General features: G+C 34.4%; 1 protein-coding gene across 9 annotated transcripts in view; it reads right to left on the bottom strand.

Annotated features, from left to right (window-relative positions):
* The window catches only part of ADK (adenosine kinase), a 484687-nt gene that overhangs the window by 223128 nt on the left and 244574 nt on the right, over nucleotides 1-16985 (bottom strand). For all 9 annotated transcript variants that reach the window (XM_060126259.1, XM_060126256.1, XM_060126254.1 and 6 more), the window contains 2 exons: nucleotides 8135-8307; nucleotides 4690-4798 (listed from right to left, as the gene is read on the bottom strand). In XM_060126259.1, the coding sequence (XP_059982242.1) occupies nucleotides 4690-4798; nucleotides 8135-8307 (282 nt within the window). The remainder of the gene's footprint in view (nucleotides 1-4689; nucleotides 4799-8134; nucleotides 8308-16985) is intronic.

Raw genomic sequence — 16985 nt, 5'->3', positions numbered from 1 at the left:
TAATCTCAGAAGACTATTATGAAGATTAATAAATTCCAAAAATGCCTTGAATTCATTCATAGCTAAATGCTTTATAAAGAACTGTGACCTATGAAGTCATTATCATTCACAATTAAATAGCTTAAACTTAAAAAAAATCCATTTGTTTACTTATTTTGCCAAAGTACATTCATTATAATAGTACAGCGTTCACAAGATGATATTACAAAGGCTTTTTCTATGGTGTAATAAGGTTTTATGGCAATGAGTTTAAGTAACTGTCCATAAGTGAGCAAAACTTTTCTATTTTCACCTATCCAGATTTTTTTTTGGGGGGGGAGTAGTACAAATCTCATACATATATATTAAATTAATAGGTATCTTTCATTTCCTTGTACATTACTCTAATTTCTATTAGGTCACCATTACAAGACAAATTCATTCCCTTTCATTAGAACCTTTCTCAAATTTTTTCATGACAATGTTAGAATACTAGATGATACAATTTTGAACATAATCAAATGTCTTTTAAAACTCCTAATCATGTTATACTGTAGAATATTCTTTAGTAAATGCTATCAAAAGAAAACCAAATCCTAAAAAAACAGCAATTATATTATTTCATTATACATTCATTCTAATTTGTTATTCAATGTTCACTGAAAAACTTCTAATATGAAAATTCCAAATGATCTCATAGACTAGATTTCTTATAATTTATCAACTCATTTTAATGAATTTAGTTATTGCTTTCACATTACTGACAAAGATATTTAATTGTGAGTCTAACAGTTCTACTAAGTAACAGTTCTACTAAGATAAATTATTACTCATGTAGTCATTAAGAATTTTAGTAGAAAACCCAACCAGGACAAACAAAGTGAGAGATGTAAGACCTAAATAGTTGTTATTGATTACTGCTTGTCCTTTACATGCAAAAACTCCTATTTCTTACCAAATATGGGAACTCTATTCCTTTCCTCCAAGGTTGTACACTTCTCCAAACCATGCTTCCTCCAATTATCCATGATCATACCTCCCGTTATTCCAGAAGCAACTATTAGTAACATTTAAAACTTTACCCTCACAAAAACTGTATTAACCAAAATGGTAAGATTGTAGACTGAAAAGAGATAAAAGCAGTCAGATGGAGTTATAAATTAAAGACAGGGTAAAAGAAGATCTGTAATAAGCCACTGGAACTGGAAAAATCACAGAAAGAAGGAAATATGCATAGGAGTCAAAGGAAAATTCAAACTACTGGTCCCATATTCTCAAACAATTATTGACAAACTATGATTCACTATTCTTCCATTATAGTGCTTAATTTTGAATTAGTAAAAAAGAACACACATTGGGTGACAGTTTATGCAAAGTAAGTCACATGGCACTGGAAGCTTTTGTTAACTTATTTCTTAAATATCTGTTTGATCTCTAAAGTTAAAATTTCTCCCTATGTAAGCCCAAACTTGCAAGCTGATTAGTGTTTTACCATGTATTTAAAACTTGGAACCTTTTTCTCATTAAAAACTCTTTAGAAATAATGCATAAATTTCTGTGCAAAATCCCACTGTACTCACAATGTAGTCCAAAACACTATTAAGGACTGACTGATAATATTAGAAAAATTACTATACATGGATGAAAAGTTATCTACTAGCTAAGAGCTTTTAAATTTATTTTTAAATGATAAAGTGACAGCTAGATAATTTTATAGAATCTAGAACAGTAATTTAGGGAGTTTCTTAGGTTGAATCAACCTTAAGACTGTTCAAATTCAAAGAAAAAGTCAGGCAATCTGGCAGAAATAGTCATCTAAAAAAAAGGAAAAACAAAACCAAACAGGAAATTTCTAATTCCAACCAAGACGAAAAGAATGAGGAATGGATTTAAACAACTTACACAACTATAAAATTGGACAAAATATAGGAAATATCAATTTTGAGAAATTGGACAGTAATCAAATAAGGGACAAGATAAGGTGATCCCTACAATTATTCAAACTTAATTCCTAGAGAGAATTTCCAGATTGCAGTCAGGGCAGAGAGAACCTAAACAGAGTTCAGTAGTCTCCATTCAGGAAAGCCAAGGTAGCTAGCACGTGCAAGGGCAGCATACTGGAAAGGAGAGAGCCATTTGAAGAAAGAGGTACAAAATGAGAACTCAGGATCTGCAGGGCTTTCCCAAGTCTTTAGCATATGTGCATGAGGAAACAACCCAATTCCATGGCAAGAACCAGAAAAAAACACATATGATAGAATTTGCAGACAAGGGCATTGAAACAGGTGTTACAACTATATCCCATAACTTTAGAAATGGCAGACAGCAACACAAGTATGTAAAGCAGACAGAGCAGGAGTAAAAAAAAAAAGGCCCAAATGTTTAAACACTGAAAATATAAAAATAAAATGAAAATAACTACAAATATCAAGAGGCAGGATGAAATTAGAGTGCTAATTTTCTCACTTTTCACAGCACATTAATATTGCTTAAAAAAGAAAATATATGGTTTAGAAATTTAATGGCTCCAATTTCCTCATCTTTTTCATAAACCTTTCCTAAATATCATAGTCTTAGAGGGCTAGTGTAAGAAATATTTCATATAAGAGAATAAACAGACATATGCCAATCTGATTATAAAGGTAAAGAGCAACTAAGATTTACGTTTTCAACATGTAATTAGCTACTGGCATAACCAGTAATCCCTAAAAACCTACTAACAAAGAATTCAGTTTAAACATGGAAAAACTGAGTTTATATGCTGTAAGTGGGACACCTGCTATGAAGGTAAAAAAGATGTCAACACTTCATTTAAACCGAAAGAGAATACTGGTATATGCATATTCCATTTCGACTTTTTATTAGGAAAGTTTTTGCTGTGAATTGCAGATTCAATGCATTATGTGACAGAGAAAATGAGGAAGGTTTTGAATTTTCTTAACGCTTGTGACCATTATTAATTCATGGAACAGTGAGAAGAAGAGTTGAGTATGTAGATCTAGTTTATTTTATGTAATGCAGATAGACATCTTACTTATGGAAATGTGTTAGATATATTGAGCTGCTTCTTCAGATCAAGAACCTTTTGTATAAAGAGCTCCCACAATTTCAAGTTGTTGAACCTCTGAAGTTTATGATGATGATGTAAGACGAGTGCTGACACTACAGAACCTGAAAGTGTAGAGAAGCCAACCTGATTTCTTGAAATACGTAAAGACATACATATCTACTCTATCTAAATTTGCAGTTTTCTTATTAAGACTAGACTGCATGCTCTGAGCTGAAAGGGAATTAAAGGTTTAAAAGAAATGCTGAAAGTCTGTGGAAATAATTTTACATTTCAGAAGAAATTTCACAGATTTTGATGAATAAGAAATATGTTCTTAGTTGTTAGCAGAATAAATATTTGTTGAATGTTCACCAACAATATACAACATCTACAGCATCCCAGGTATCCAATGTGAGTCTACTATTTTCAGAACTATTTAAAAATAGCCAAACTCTGAACAAACTATAGATTTACCTGGCAATGTGAAAGAGCATTCTTTTATGAAACAGCTGAAACAGAAACTAAGAGCTAACAGCTACAATCAGATATATCAACTGGAATACATTTTGATACTTGTTTCTGGCTGAGTATACAAGTCTCAAAAGTAGTTCAATTTTATTAATTTGAACAAAACTGATCACTCTACACTTTATACAAAACTGTACCTGAATAGTTGGTAACATGACCTTCCTCTATATAATCCTCTCAATGTAAGCATTTACTTGACAGTTATAAAGGGGTAGGATTTGCTATACAGAGGAATCAATAACCTTGCAAAGCCTACAGCAGTGCACGTAAACATGCTGTAGGAGACATTAACACTAGACTGAAAGAAATAATTATATTTTCAATAAACATGTTCCTACTGGATAATCAATTTTTTATGCATCTTACCAGCTGTTTCACAGCTCAGGTAGTAAATGGCAGCAGCTGTTTTATCAAAACCGTATATGCAAATGAAGTACTTTTAATTTTTCATAGGTATCTACTTAGTATTTGTGATGAGCCACATTTAACTCATATTAAATAAAAACAAGGTATTCATAGGGTGATTAATTCAGGAGAATTTTTAGTACAGTCTTATTTTAGAAATGAATTCTTAACCAATTATTTTTTATGCCAGAAGGCTTAATAATTCAAATTACATGCTGCCCATATTCTGATATTTAAAAGATTTGTCATGATCTATGTTTCTAAAATATTAACTTAAAAGGTGTCATGGTAATTACTATGGAATAAATAGTAATTAAGTTTTTTCATCAAATAAGCTCAAACTGTTTGCAGTGAATATTTATATTGCTAATAATATTTCCACACACAATGCATGGCATCATTCACAACAAGTAGGCTAAAAATACAAATTTCCAGAATTACTTCAAAGACCTTAAGATTTAATACAGAATTTGATACTTGGTTTAAAAACATCTATGTATAATGTATCTAAAAAGAGGTATATTTGAAGATAAGTAATACAAATCACGCTACCACAGAATGATCATATTTCTGTTCGGTATTTGTAATAGAGAACCTAGCATATGCTTTGAGATGGGTAAAGAATTTACAGGATAATCAGAGACAATTATTTTTAAATGTACCTCAGCTAACAACTATAATTTATAGTGTAAATATGTACCAGAAATTTGAATTAGGCAAATACTTACTGCTATATAATAAACTCTTGCTTTGTCTACCAATATCCAGTTTTTCTCCATATCAAGATGTTTTTCCTTTTTATAACAATTGGCAGCAGCAAGATTAGCTACAAGGGATCTAAAACAACAATAACAAAAAGTAAGTAAGTTTTACATATAGTCAAACTTGTCATATAACTATACAGTTAACTAAAAACATTTTTGTAAAATTTGTTTTAATTTTATTCTTAATTCTTCAAACTGCTGTATACTGATTTTAATAAATGTAAATAAAGTTACTTTTTTTTTTTTTTTTTTGCAGTACGCGGGCCTCTCACTGTTGTGGCCTCTCCTGTTGCGGAGCACAGGCTCCGGACGTGCAGGCTGAGCAGCCATGGCTCACAGGCCCAGCCGCTCCGCGGCATGTGGGATCCTCCCGGACCAGGGCACGAACCCATGTCCCCTGACTCGGCAGGTGGACTCTCAACCACTGCGCCACCAGGGAAGCCCATAAAGTTACTTTTGTTCTGAAAACTTTTCAAGATTTCTCTGTTGCCTTTGAGATAAACAAGGACATTAATCCTTGCTCTAAATATCATCTGGTATTTTGAGAAACTGGCATTTAAGCTTCCTTTTGATACTAAAATAATAAAATTATCTACTTTCTACATTTTTAATAGTTCAAAATGCAGTTAAGAAATAACTACTATGGGGCTTCCCTGGTGGCGCAGTGGTTGAGAGTCCGCCTGCCGATGCAGGGGACACGGGTTCGTGCCCCGGTCCGGGAAGATCCCACATGCCACGGAGCGGCTGGGCCCGTGAGCCATGGCCGCTGAGCCTGCGCGTCCGGAGCCTGTGCTCCGCAACGGGAGAGGCCACAACAGTGAGAGGCCTGCATATCGCAAAAAAAAAAAAAAAAAAAAAAAAAGAAATAACTACTATGTAGTTACACACAAAAAAATATATATGCAACTAAAAACTTCAGTTTTCAAATATCAACATACTATCCACTGATATTTAATCTAATGCTTTAAAAGCGAGGTATGGGATTAATTTTATAAAACACACATATAAATGTAGACCATATTTACTATGAGGGATTAATTTTATTAATACACTACATTTTACCTTACATTACATAAAACCATTACATTTTATGGGCTAGAATAAATTAATATTAGTTTTCATAGTTGAAAACTCCTTGCACTGTTCCAGTTTTGTAGCTGAAAATCTAAGCAGAATACTACATTTAAAATCTTGTTCCAAGTGCCACACAGAGCTTTTTATTATTGTCCAACAATTAAACTTAATACAATAATTATTTATGTTACAGACAAAGAAATAAAAACACTTTTCCCCCTCCTTCTGACCCACAAATTAAAAAAAAAAAAACTTGCCAATTTTTCAAATTTGTTTTAGTTAACAGTTGTGGTTAAAAACATCCCACAAATACATCATCTCATCACTTAAGATTTTGGTAATATGGTTAGATTCTCTTTTGAAAAAAATAAATCAATTCTCTTCCAAAACATATTTGTACTCACTCATATGCCATCAGACTAACTGAAGGATACATTCTGTTTATGCTCAACTAAATTAATGCAAATAAGAGTGATATTCATCAATACATGTATATGCAAAATAACTATATTACAAATTTAAGGATAATTAATTTATAAAAAATATTTTAGTAATCATGACTCTTGCAAAATGTTGACAAAAAAATGGTTACTAAATAAAAGCAAATACTTCTGGTATGAGCTACTAAACTCTATTTTGATAAAAAAAAATACTACTCTTTTGATAGGAAACTAAATAGTTTCTCCAAAAGAAAATACAGGTATTCTTACTATCCAAGTGTATCTATCTGGTTCAGAGTTTGTGGAGAATAAGAACCTGGATTAAGAAGAATATTCCCTTAACCTGAGTTTGGGACACTGGAAGTTAGTGTTCCTAGCTCTATTTAAAACAATCTATCCAAATCTATTAGGTTCCACAATTTGCATAATGAATTAGACAGCGAGGGTTTCCCTCAGTTTCTGACTTCCAATAGCACCTAATTAATACTGATCACCATAACCATTATATGAGTATATAAATTAAGCTGTTGATGGAAGACCTAATATTATCATACCTGTTCTTTAAAATAACAACTTAACATACAAAAACAATTTAGCAATTTTACTGTAGCCGGAGTGGTATCAGAGGCAAAAGTTGACACACTTCTCACTAATGGGAAAACTCTGCACCTGCCTATTAAAGTTGGTTTTTAGAAAAACTGAAAAGGGGAAAGGTCTAAATAAGTATATCTCAATGTTTGAACTGATGGTTTTATTTATTAAAACCTTAAAGTCATAAATTTCTCCTACACCCAAAAAATAAAGTTACAGGAAAGTTTGAACATGGCTTTGGTACCCTAATTGTTTTTGAAAGTTATATTTTAGTTATTTAATGACTCCTGCCCAGAATAGTGTCAGGTCTTTAACATATATTTGAGAGGTCAAAGAGTGAGCAAAAACATATGAGGTAAAAAGGAGGAATGGAGCAAGGGGAGGAGAGATAAGGGAGGAAATAAGGAAAAGAAGACAAAGAGACAAATGAGAAAGAAGGGGAAGAAAGGGAGATAGGAAATGGTGAAGGACAGACAATATTTTTAGCTATAAGGGATGTAAAGTATCTAGTGAGTCACCATTTTAAAAGAGACCATCTTTGGTGATTCTAACAATATAATAACTAGGAAAATTATTTTTTTTCCTTTCCAAAGGAGAAAAAAGCCCATGCTGATAAGCAGTATGCTAATAATGATGTTAGCAAAGCATGAATGTACTGAAGATATACCTCCACGTAGCTGCAAAAGGCACCAAAAAAAGCAATGCATGGAAAGTTCTGAGAGACAGAGTTCAAGTTCACACAAAGAAAAACTTTCTGATAAGCGAAGTTGTATAGAAATGCAATAGATTGTTTTTTGAGTGGTGCATTACCCATGACGGAAGTTGTTTAGTATGGGCAGATGACTGTTCGCCAGAAATGCTTTAGATGACCTAATTTATATGAGGCTGGATATAATGTAATATTTTATATATTTAAAAAATATATATGTGTATATATGTATTTCAATATTCCAATCTCAGGATATGTTGAAAAGAACATTCTTCCTAATGCCAGTTTGGCAAGAACCTAGCTACAAAACACTGAATAAAATGCGCTCCTTTTCTGACCCTAATTATAAAAAGTAGAGGCTGGACTTGATAATCTCAAAATTTTCATTTCATTACGCTTCATGAAGATAACAACAGGTTCAAGAAAGGTAAAAAAAAAACTTTTTAAGGAAAAGTGATACTAGGAAGAAGAGTTTATTAAACGTTAAAATAAATTACAAACATGAGGTCTAAATTCCAAACTCAGATTTGAATTCAGATTTTACCAGTGGTTAAACAGTCAATTAGTACAGTGCTTCCCTTGAAATAACACTGACCTGTTGCCACCAGTGATGCACGCAGCACAAGTTCCTGTTGGCTGCTCATTCTGTTCATAGTAATGAGCATCCACATGGGCTTCGGCAGCTTTTTTCTTCAGGATCTCCCCAAATTTATCTATCCCGATGCATCCAAAAAATGTTGCTGCTTTGTGTGGCTGCTGAATCATCCACTGAAAAAGAGAAACATAAATAATTTTAATGGGTCAGAAAAATGGTACACATAGTTCAGTATTCTGCCAAGGATGGTGGCATAAAAGCGTTGCTTTGTTAGCAGCTGTGGCTGTTAGGAATGGAATTTCAATCCTGTATCACCACTTATGATAACAAATTTGATATAACAACCACATAAAATCTTATTATACTTCCTTCAGGGAAAGAAAGAGAACACAGTGGTTAAGAACTCAAAGTCATACTGACCTTAGGTCAATACTGGCTTGATACAGAAAAATAATACTGAGTCCAATAGAAGTAGTGAAGCATTGTCATTAAAAGCCCAGAATCTATATTGAATACTGTGTGGGTTCAAATCTTGCCTCTGCCACTAATTAGCTGCGTAAGTAAGACCATGTCACTTAACATTTCTAGGCCTCATTGTCCTCATATGTAAATGAGGAAAAAAATTATAAATACACCTTATAAAGCTGCTGGGGATTCAATTAAGTAATTTAAGTTAATGTATATGCATTATGGTACCAGGCACAAAGTAGATGATGTATATTAGCTGTGGTTGTCATTAATATTGTACTTCATATATATATATGTGTGTGTGTATATATACACATATATATATGCTAAACTTACGTTCATGTCTAATAAGTTGTTTTAAAAACAAGTTATTGGACTTCTCCAGTGGCTCAGTGGTTAAGAATCCACCTGCCAATGCAGGGGACATGGGTTCAAGCCCTGGTCTGGGAAGATCCCACATGCTGTGGAGCAACCAAGCCCAAGTGCCACAACTACTAAGCCTGTGTTCTACAGCACGCGAGCCACAACTACTGAGCCCGCGCTCTACAACTACAGAAGCCCGCGCGCCTACAGCCCATGCTCCACAACAAGAGAAGCCACCACAATGAGAAGTCCACGCACTGCAACAAAGAGTAGCCCTCGCTCGCTGAAACTAGAGAAAGCCCTTGCACAGCAATGAAGACCCAACGCAGCCAAAACTAACCAACTAACTAACTAAACAAACAACTTATTCAGAAATAAACAGTATTAAAAATTCTAATTCATTAGTCTCATAAAACTTTAATTTCTTTGCTATAAATTAATCACTGTATTTATTTTAAAATGCATACTTTTCATTGATATGTTATCTTTTATAATTAGGCTCAAATTCCTGAGGTTTCTAATACTTGTATTAGTTATTGTAAACAGCATCTATTTTTTTCTAAGACTTTTTAGCAAAATACTCAATATGCAAAGTCAAAAGATATCAAAATCTTACATTACTTCCAAATATCTGGAGTATAAAAGAAATGCATGTATGCTTAGTGCTAAAGGGATGAGGAAGTAAAAAAAGGTAACAAAGAGAAATCTGTAAGATAAAGATACAGTAACTGATGATCTAGTAGTCCAATTCTACTTCTAGGGATTTATTCTGAAGATACATGTCCACAAATATAAAACAACGTATACAGAAGTATTCTTTGAGACATTATTTGTAATGGCAAAATGTTGGAAACAAAATGTCCATGCACAAAAGACTGGTTAAATAAAATATGATAAATCCATTCAATGGAATACAACACAATTTAAAAAAGAACAAGAAAAGCCGTTTGAAATACAACAAATAAATGCAACATGTAATCATTATAGATGCTGGACTGCGAATAAAATCAAACAGCTATAAAAGACTATTAGAATAATCACTGAGATTGGAATATCTATAATATATCAGAAAACAGGATTGTATAAATTCTAAATTTCTCAAATAGAGGATAAATACTTCAAAATCGTTCAGGGGAAAAATATACATATTTATTTATATAAAGAAAGAGAAAGCAAATGTTGAAATGCTAAAAACTGGTAGATCCAATGGCATTTTTCACAGAACTAGAACATAAAATTTCACAATTTGTACAGAAACACAAAAGACGCCGAACAGCCAAAGCAATCTTGAGAAAGAAAAACGGAACTGGAGGAATCAGGCTCCCTGACTTCAGACTATACTACAAAGATACAGTAATCAAGACAATATGGTACTGGCACAAAAAGAGCAATATAGATCAATGGAACAGGATAGAAGGCCCAGAGATAAACCCATGCACATATGGTCACCCTATCTTTGATAAAGGAGGCAAGAGTACACAATGGAGAAAAGACAGCCTCTTCAAAGTGGTGCTGGGAAAACGGGACAGCTATATGTAAAAGAATGAAATTAGAACACTCCCTAACACCACACACAAAAATAAACTCAAAATGGATTAAAGACCTGAATGTAAGGCCAGACACTGTAAAACTCTTAGAGAAAACATAGGCAGAACACTCTATGACATAAATCACAGCAAGATCCTTTTTGACCCACCTCCTAGAGAAATGGAAATAAAAACAAAAATAAACAAACGGGACCTAATGAAACTTAAAAGCTTTTGCACAGCAAAGGAAACCATAAACAAGATGAAAAGACAACTCTTGGAATGGGAGAAAACATTTGCAAATGAAGCAACTGACAAAGGATTAATCTCCAAAATTTACAAGCAGCTCATGCAGCTCAATATCAAAAAAACAAACCACCCAATCCATAAATGGGCAGAAGACACAAATAGACATTTCTCCAAAGAAGATATACAGATTGCCAACAAACACATGAAAGGATGCTCAATATCACTAACCACCAGAGAAATGCAAATCAAAACTACAATGAGGTATCACCTCACACCAGTCAGAATGGCCATCATCAAAAAATCTACAAACAATAAATGCTGGAGAGGGTGTGGAGAAAAGGGAACCCTCTTGCACTGTTGGTGGGAATGTAAATTGATTCAGCCACTATGGAGAACAGTATGGAGGTTCCTTAAAAAACTAAAAGTAGAACTACCATACGACCCAGCAATCCCACTACTGGGCATATACCATGAGAAAATCATAATTCAAAAAGAGTCATGTACCACTATGTCCACTGCAGCTCTATTTACAATAGCCAGGACATGGAAGCAACCTAAAGTGTCCATCGACAGATGAATGGATAAAGATGTGGCACATATATACAATGGAATATTACTCAGCCATAAAAAGAAATGAAATTGGGTTACTTGTAGTGAGGTGGATGGACCTAGAGTCTGTCATACAGAGTGAAGTAAGTCAGAAAGAGAAAAACAAATACCGTATGCTAACACATATATATGGAATCTTTAAACAACAACAAAAAATGGTTCTGAAGAACCCAGGGGCAGGACAGGAATAAAAACGCAGACGTAGAGAACGGACTTGAGGACACGGGGAGGGGGAAGTGTAAGCTGGGATGAAGTGACAGTGGCATGGACATATGTATACTACCAAATGTAAAATAGATAGCTAGTGGGAAGCAGCTGCATAGCACCGGGAGATCAGCTCAGTGCTTTGTGACCACCTAGAGGGGTGGGATAGGGAGGATGGAAGGGAGACGCAAGAGGGAGGATATATGGGGATATATGATATGTATAGCTGATTCACTTTGTTATAAAGCAGAAACTAACACACCATTGTAAAGCAATTATACTACAATAAAGATGTTAAAAAATTTAAAAAAATAAAATAAAATGAAAATTGGTACATCTATGACAGGTATACAGAAGTTCCTTTAACTATTTTTTATACTTCTATGTAAGTTAGAAAATTTTCAAAATTAAAAGATGGGTTAAAGATATTGTAATGAAATCAAACATTCCATTTAAAAATAACAATAATTTAAAATTAGCTTATTCAGTCTTTAATATTATCAATCAATTTTTTAAAATAAGTCCATCACATGAAGCAGTTAATATCTTAAAATGCATCAATATCCATACCTAATAGATTTTAAATCCTTTAAACCACGCTTAGGTAATAATACATTTAACAGCAGAAAATACCTGTATGTTGTTCTATAATTTACTTTTATTCATGTAGAAGCATGGTTAAATTATGAACCATGTCTGCTTTAGGTAGTAAAATAAAAAAAGGCAAAGTCAACAGCAAATTTTACTATGATTTTTTAAATAACTTAAAATGCCATCAAAATAAAAGGAAACATCAGTGAAAGTGAAGTTATTATAATGTAACTCAGCCTAACTATAATCAAAGTTCACATATTCAAACTAGTGTGAAAAAAAGGGCTATATCAACTCACTATCAGGCTTAAATATGACTTCCAACCCTTCCATAAGCAGGATTTAAATGAATTGAAATGTTTCCTTTACAAATCACTACTACTTGAACCTGCAAAACAAAAAAATGGACAAATAATAGAACTATTCAGCAGGTTGTTATAATTCCACTATTGAGTATTTCATCACAGGAAACTGGCTAACATTCTGGAAATATCTGATTGTCAGCATACTAACAAAATATGACACCTTTACTCTTGATCAGTGATTTCCACTCAAAAGTTAGTCAATCTAAAATGAAAGTTTAGTAAGCCAAAGCAGACACACAAAAGAAATAGAAGCAGTGTTCACTGTTCAAAGTACTCAGTAATCTAGCTGAATAAATCAAGATGTTATAATCAAGAAAGTTGAAAAAGATTAAAAATACAAATTTTTAAAAAGTTTATAAATAATTTGTTTTTTAATTTTTTAAAATTTTATTTTATTATTATTTTGTATACAGCAGGTTCTTATTAGTTATCTATTTTATACATATTAGTGTATATATATCAATCCAATCGCCCAATTCAACCCCCCCCCCGCCACTTTCCCCTCTTGGGGTCCATACCTTTGTTCTCTACATCTGTGTCAGTACTTCTGCCCTGCAAACCAGCTCATCTGTACCATCTTTCTAGGTTCCACATATATGCGTTAATATACAACATTTGTTTTTCTCTTTCTGACTTACTTCACCCTGTATTACAGTCTAGAGATCCATCCACGTCTCTACAAATGACCCAATTTCATTCCTTTTTAGGGCTGAGTAATATGTCATTGCATATACATACCACATCTTCTTTATCCATTTGTCTGTTGATGGGCATTTAGGTTGCTTCTGTGACTTGGCTATTATAAAGAGTGCTACCATGAACACTGGGGAGCATGTCTTTTTGAATTATGGCTTTCTCTGGGTATATGCCCAGGTGAATTACCATATGCCCATAGTAGGGTCATATGGTAATTCTATTTTTAGTTTTTTAAGAAACCTCCATACTGTCCTCCATAGTGGCTATATCAATTCATATTCCCACCAATAGTGCAAGAGGGTTCCCTTTTTTTTTTTAACATCTTTATTGGAGTATAATTGCTTTACAATGTTGTGTTAGTTTCTGCTTTTTCACAAAGTGAATCAGCTATACATACACATATATACCCATATCTCCTCCCTCTTGCATCTCCCTCACACCCTCCCTATCCCACCCCTCTAGGTGGTCACAAAGCACCGAGCTGATCTCCCTGTGCTATGTGGCTGCTTCCCACTAGCTAGCTATTTTACATTTGGTAGTGTATATATGTCCATGCCACTCTCTTACTTCGTAACAGGGTTCCCTTTTCTCCACACCCTCTCCAGCATTTGTTGTTTGTAGATTTTCTGATGATGCCCATTCTGATCAGTGTGAGGTGATACCTCATGTAGTTTTTTTTTTGTTGTTTGTTTTTTTGTTTGTTTTGCGGTATGCGGGCCTCTCACTGTTGTGGCCTCTCCCTTTGCGGAGCACAGGCTCCGGACGCGCAGGCTGAGCGGCCATGGCTCACAGGCCCAGTTGCTCCACGGCATGCGGGATCTTCCCAGACTGGTGCACGAACCCGTGTCCCCTGCATCGGCAGGCAGACTCTCAAGCAGTGTGCCACAGGGAAGCCCCCTCATGTAGTTTTGATTTGCATTTCTCTAAGTGATGTTGAGCAGCTTTTCATGTGCCTCTTGGCCATCTGTATGTCTTCTTTGGAGAAATGTCTATTTAGGTCTTTTGCCCATTTTTGGATTGGGTTGTTTTTTTTAATACTGAGCTGCATGAGCTGTTTATGTATTTTGGATATTAAACCTTTGTCCATTGACTCATTTGCAAATATTTTCTCCCATTCTGAGGGTTGTCTTCTTGTCTTGTTTATATTTTCCTTTGCTGCGCAAAAGCTTTTAAGTTTCGTTAGGTCCCATTTATTTTTTTTTCCATTTCTCTAGGAGGTGGGTCAAAAAGGATCTTGCTGTGATTTATGTCAAAGAGTGGTCTTCCTATGTTTTCCTTGAAGAGTTTTATAGTGTCTGGTCTTACATTTAGGTCTTTAATCCATTTTGAGTTTATTTTTGTGTATGGTGTTAGGGAGTGTTCTAATTTCATTCTTTTACATATAGCTGTCCAGTTTTCCCAGCACCACTTATTGAAGAGACTGGCTTTTCTCCATTGTATATCCTTGCCTCTTTTGTTATAGATTAGTTGATCATAGGTGCGTGGGTTTATCTATGGGCTTTCTATCCTGTTCCAGTGAACTATACTTCTGTTTTTGTGCCAGTACCATACTGTCTTGTTTACTGTAACTTTGTAGTACAGTCTGAAGTCAGGGAGTCTGATTCCTCCAGCTCCATTTTTTTCCCTCAAGATTGCTTTGGCTACTCGGGGTCTTTTGTGTCTCTATACAAATTTTAAGGTTTATTGTTCTAGTTCTGTAAAAAATGTCATTGGTTAATTTGATAGGGATTGTGTTGAATCTGTAGATTGCTTTGGGTAGTATAGTCATTGTCACAATATTGACTTTTCCAATCCAAGAACATGGTGTATCTCTCCATCTGTTTGTGTTAACTTTGATTTCTTTCATCAGTGTCTTACAGCTTTCTGAGTATACGCAATCAGAGAAGAAAAAGAAATAGAGGAATACAAATTGGAAAAGAAGAAGTAAAACTGTCACTGCTTGCAGATGACATGATACTATACAGAGATATTCCTAAAGATGCCACCAGAAAACTACTAGAGCTAATCAATGAACTTGGTAAAGTTGCAGGATACAAAATTAATGCACAGAAATCTCTTGCATTCCTGTACACTAACAAGGAAAGATCAGAAAGAGAAATTAAGGCAACAATCCCATTCACCACTGCAACAAAAAGAATAAAATACCTAGGAATAAACCTACCTAAGGAGGTATAACTAATTTAAATTCTGTTAAAACTTTAGTGCACCACTAACTTTGTCTCAAACACAATGTGACCAACACTTGACCAGTCTGTTTCCTACCCTTCTGACATGCAATCAATAAACATTTAATACATGTATACTAGAGAATAAAATGATGAAAATGACCGTGTCCCTAATATGAAATCAAAATCATTACATTGTCAGATTTTCTAGAAAAGAGATTTAACTTTGTTCATAACCTGAATATGCTGCCTTTTTTTGGGTAAAACAAACTGCCCAACTTTTGTTTTTTTATATAAGGACAGAACATCCTTAAACACCTATCTTTAACTTCCAGTCTAGCCCTGAGGGAGTAGCAGGGTCCAGAACTACCCCTGTGTTCTGAATAACTGAAAAGAAAAGCAAAAGGGAACAACTAAAGAATTTTCAGACATTGGCCAACAGGCAGAACTGGACTGTAATCTCTGATAGAGAAGACAGAAGGTGAGCCCTGACATCATGCAGACTCTCTGCCAGGAGGCCATTTCCAGACTGTGGTGCAGGGAGGAAGAAGCCAAACAGAGCCTGGCATTCTCACTGAATTAAGCAGAGAGAGATAAGTGTTCAAGGAGTCAGGAAACTTGAAATGGCAAAAAAGAGTTTCAGAGAGGAATGAGCTGAAATCCATATAGAGTAACTCTTAAGGCTTTTGCTGGGGACCAATCTGTGCATGCTTAAGGAATACAAGAGATCACAAAGGAGCTTATATAAATGCTCCAGGATTAAAGAGTCAGTTTATCAAGGTCTCAGGATTCAAGAAAAAAATCTAATGTGATTCTATATACTACCAAGGAACAGCTGAAAATTAAAATTAAGAAAACAGTGTCATCTACAATAACATCAAAAAATAAAACATATTGGGAAAAATTTAAGAAAACACACGCAAGACCTATGCACAGAACACTATATACGTTTTGCTGCGGGGGAAAAAAAAACCCACCTATATAAATGGAGAGCCTATGTGCACGAACTGGAAAACTCAACATTCTTTTTTTTTTGGTGGGGGGCCGTCCTACGCGGTTTGAAAGATCTCAGTTCCCCAATCAGAGACTGAACCTGGGCCCTCAGCAGTGAAAGCGCAGAGTCCTAACCGCTGGACTGCCAGGGAATTCCCAAAAATTTAATATTCTTAAAACAGCAATTCTCCCCTAATAGAGTCATAGAGTCATTGCAAACCCCAGTCAAAATCTCAATAGGATTTTTGAGGATATCAAAAAGCTGATTCTATCAACAGTAAAAGGAGAAGTAACTAGAACAGCCAAAGGTTAGGAGGTATGTCAGTGTGACAGAAACCAACATTGCTAAATTCCAATATAACCTGTGATCTTGTAAGGATGCTTAAGAATTAGAAACAGACTTATCAAGACATGCACTCTAGTTCAGTAAATGATACCTAATAATATAGCTGTTTCACTTTTACACAGAGGATGAGAGGGCTCTCATTATACTGTAAGTAACTACACCTAACTAGAGAACCAGAAAGCCATTACTGTTAACTTTAAATAAATAAATGAATTAGTTGAATTCAATTTTAACAGCAATAGTAAAGCTACAATGTTATCAGAAAACACCCAGGAG

This window comes from Lagenorhynchus albirostris, chromosome 16, assembly GCF_949774975.1.
Source record: "Lagenorhynchus albirostris chromosome 16, mLagAlb1.1, whole genome shotgun sequence".
NCBI lineage: Eukaryota > Metazoa > Chordata > Mammalia > Artiodactyla > Delphinidae > Lagenorhynchus > Lagenorhynchus albirostris.
The sequence above is the reverse complement of the archived record's forward strand: the minus strand, read 5'-3'. Positions and strand labels throughout refer to the sequence as shown.